Below are 3039 nucleotides of genomic sequence, written 5' to 3'. Positions count from 1 at the left end.
TTTAGGCGCGTGAGACATTAATTTATTTTATTCTACTCTAGTCATTTAAGGATTGTTTTATTAACAATATTAACAAAGTGTTTAAATATTTAAAATCAATATTATTTGTTTATTTTTTGTAAATCACTTTTATTATTTTTAATATATTATAAATACATTAAAAAATCCATTTTTCAAAATGAAGAAATTTATCTATTGAATATAATTTTAGGACTATTCAGAAGAGAGAATTATAAATTATATAGTGATAAACCTTATATTAAAGCTAATTTTATAAAAAATCAATTATATAAACTTTTTAAAGAATATGACATTTTCTATTTGCAATATATTCATATATGTTCTTATTAATAAAACCTAATTTAATTCAATTGAAAAAAATGCTATAATAATTATATAAACATTTGATAATTATTAAAAAAAAAAAACAATACTTTATTGTGATGATTTATGTTCTACTCAATCACGACGGTCTACTGACTACTAACAAATATTATTGTTAATATAATGGAGAAAGAGTGGAACTCTGAATTTAGTATTGTTTATTTTTCTTTCAAACTGAATACAAAGTTACATAGCAAATATATTCACCATTTCACATATTATCTTGTTCTCTCAAAACCTATATTTGTTCTCTTCTTGCTAAACCACTCTTTATTTTAGTAACTGATTACAATCTTGCCGTCAATCATTTGACTGCAATTACTCTCTACACAACACTTTCGTTGGTTTTCGTTTCGAAATAGGCGCCAATTGCATTTTTGCAATAAGTAATTGAGTGTTATTTCCAATATAAAAAATGATTTTTTGAAGTGCAATTTCGAGCGATTAAAATAATCTTTAAAATTATTACGTCTATTAAGTAATCTATATATAAATATATATAATCAACTTCTGAAAGGTGAAAAAAATGCGCAAATAAAATACGTACATCTAATTGAAGTGAATGTAAATAGTAATAGTAAAAGTAAATAATAATTGATTTAGTGTGTGATTGAAGAAAAACGAAAAAAGTGGGGGCAGTCAAACAACAATATATATAGAAATTAAATTATAAATATTAAATTATAAAGTTGCATTATCAGAATATTTCAATAAAATAGAAAAATTTAACTTAAGTAAATATATTATTAATATATATAAGTAAATTAAAAGAAAAAAACATCTCTAAATAATTTCGAGCAAAAATAATAACAAGTTAATTTATTAGTAAATTTAACATAGAAAATTCAGTAAAATAATAAGTTTAAGAATATTATAAAGTTATTATTAATTGAAAAAAAAATAATTACAATTTTTTTAAGGACTAATCTTTACGAAAGAAGAGTATAATAAAGTAATTTAGTTTTCTCAATTAAAAATATCGCTAATTAGCTGTTTTGGAATCAAGAAATAAAGAAAAAGGAGTAATAGAAGGATAATGACTGAAAATAACATTAATATTGCAAATATTCAAATAGTGGAGAACAAAGAGATAAGTAAATTGGAGGAAGTAAAGCCATTACCAAGCTATTATGGCGATATGAGCCAAGTATTGACATTAGAAGAAGCTTTAAAACAATACGACCAATTAAAGTTAAAAAATACAATTTCTCCTAGAAAAAGCATCAAAGAATATGCAGATAAACTTAAATTATCAAGTATAGCCGAAGTAAGTAAATTATTATATGAAATAAGTTTGAATAATGATTCAGACACAAATAATGTAATAGGGATATTCGCATTATCTCCAAATAATGTAAGCCATTTACCACCTACAGAAAAAGATGGTTTGTCAGGGTTAGCAGTACTTTCAAATGCACTTTCTAATTTGGGATTTACTGTAGTAATTATGACAGATTCAATAAATCAGCCAGTAATTTCTAGTATTTTAAGTAATAATGAATTATTCAAACATTACGTGGATATTAATCAAGAAGTAGGTTATGCACCTAAAGATTTAAATTTAGAAAAAAGAAAAACATACGTAATAGGTGTTGTTCCAGATCCAGGTATAGATTCTGAATGGGAAGAATTTTTGGATAATATTCAGAAAAAGTTTAGTTTACTAATGGTATTAGGTAGACCAAGTAGAGAGTTAGATACTGGTATTTATCGAAATTCAAGAGGATTAAGAATTAACCATTATTGCTCAAATTTGGAAGGGATTTACATCAAGATTATGCAGCAAGAGAATAAAATTCCAATTTTTGCTTTTTCAGATTCATCAGAAAACCAACTTGGAGTATATCAAAAAGATGATAATAGGAGTCAATATAATGCTAATTATATTATTATTTCACATACTGTAGATTGGGTATGTTATTATCTATCTGCAGGTATTGCTTTAAGATTTATCTCAAATATCAAAAACTTATATGCAGATAATAATAATAAGGAAAATAATCAGACTGTTGATGAAATTAATGCAAAGATGTTACGTGATGCCTTTCAATCATTCTTTCCAAGTGAGGATACTTTTATTTATTTGAATGAAAAAATCACAGAACTTGAAGTATGGGATACTCAATATGGAGATAATATTAAGAAAGGATTTACAATTGAAAACGATTGGGAAACAAGAATGAAAATTAGAAGAATTGTATCACAGTTTGGAGTTTCTATCGAATTTGAACACGTTTAATTACAGATATTACTATCATCTTCATTTACTTATTCTGTAACCTATAATTTTTATAGTTAAAATTTTTTTAAATGATTTCTCTATTAATACTTGATATAAATTTTTTTAAACAACTATGATACTTATTTTCATTAAACAATGATGATTCAGAATTAAGCCTTAATTACTAACCATATACTACAAGAAAGTAATGGCCAGATTTCCAGCAAAAAAGATGTATTTTATTTAAAAAAAAAGAATTATGATTATTAAGTAAATAAAAAGGAAATCCTATATAGGAAGTTTCAACGTTTTCAATTAGTTTATTTCAAAATATTTATTTAAATTTATCTTTACTAATTTCTCCTTTTTTTTCTTTTTTGCTCGTATTATTTATTATTTTTACATGTGGATGTGCCGGTATTAGAATTATTTAC

The 3039-nt window shown here is 23.9% G+C and overlaps 1 protein-coding gene across 1 annotated transcript; it reads left to right on the top strand.

Moving 5' to 3' along the window:
* The first annotated feature begins 1420 nt into the window (after positions 1-1420).
* On the top strand, positions 1421-2623 carry Chro.40185 (hypothetical protein). The annotated part of the gene is made up of 1 exon (XM_660163.1): positions 1421-2623. One exon carries the CDS (start codon positions 1421-1423, stop codon positions 2621-2623), a length of 1203 nt encoding a protein of 400 aa, XP_665255.1.
* The last annotated feature ends 416 nt before the right edge of the window (positions 2624-3039 follow it).

Source organism: Cryptosporidium hominis (genome assembly GCF_000006425.1).
Source record: "Cryptosporidium hominis TU502 chromosome 4 CHRO014094, whole genome shotgun sequence".
Taxonomy (NCBI): Eukaryota; Apicomplexa; class Conoidasida; order Eucoccidiorida; family Cryptosporidiidae; genus Cryptosporidium; species Cryptosporidium hominis.
The sequence above is the reverse complement of the archived record's forward strand: the minus strand, read 5'-3'. Positions and strand labels throughout refer to the sequence as shown.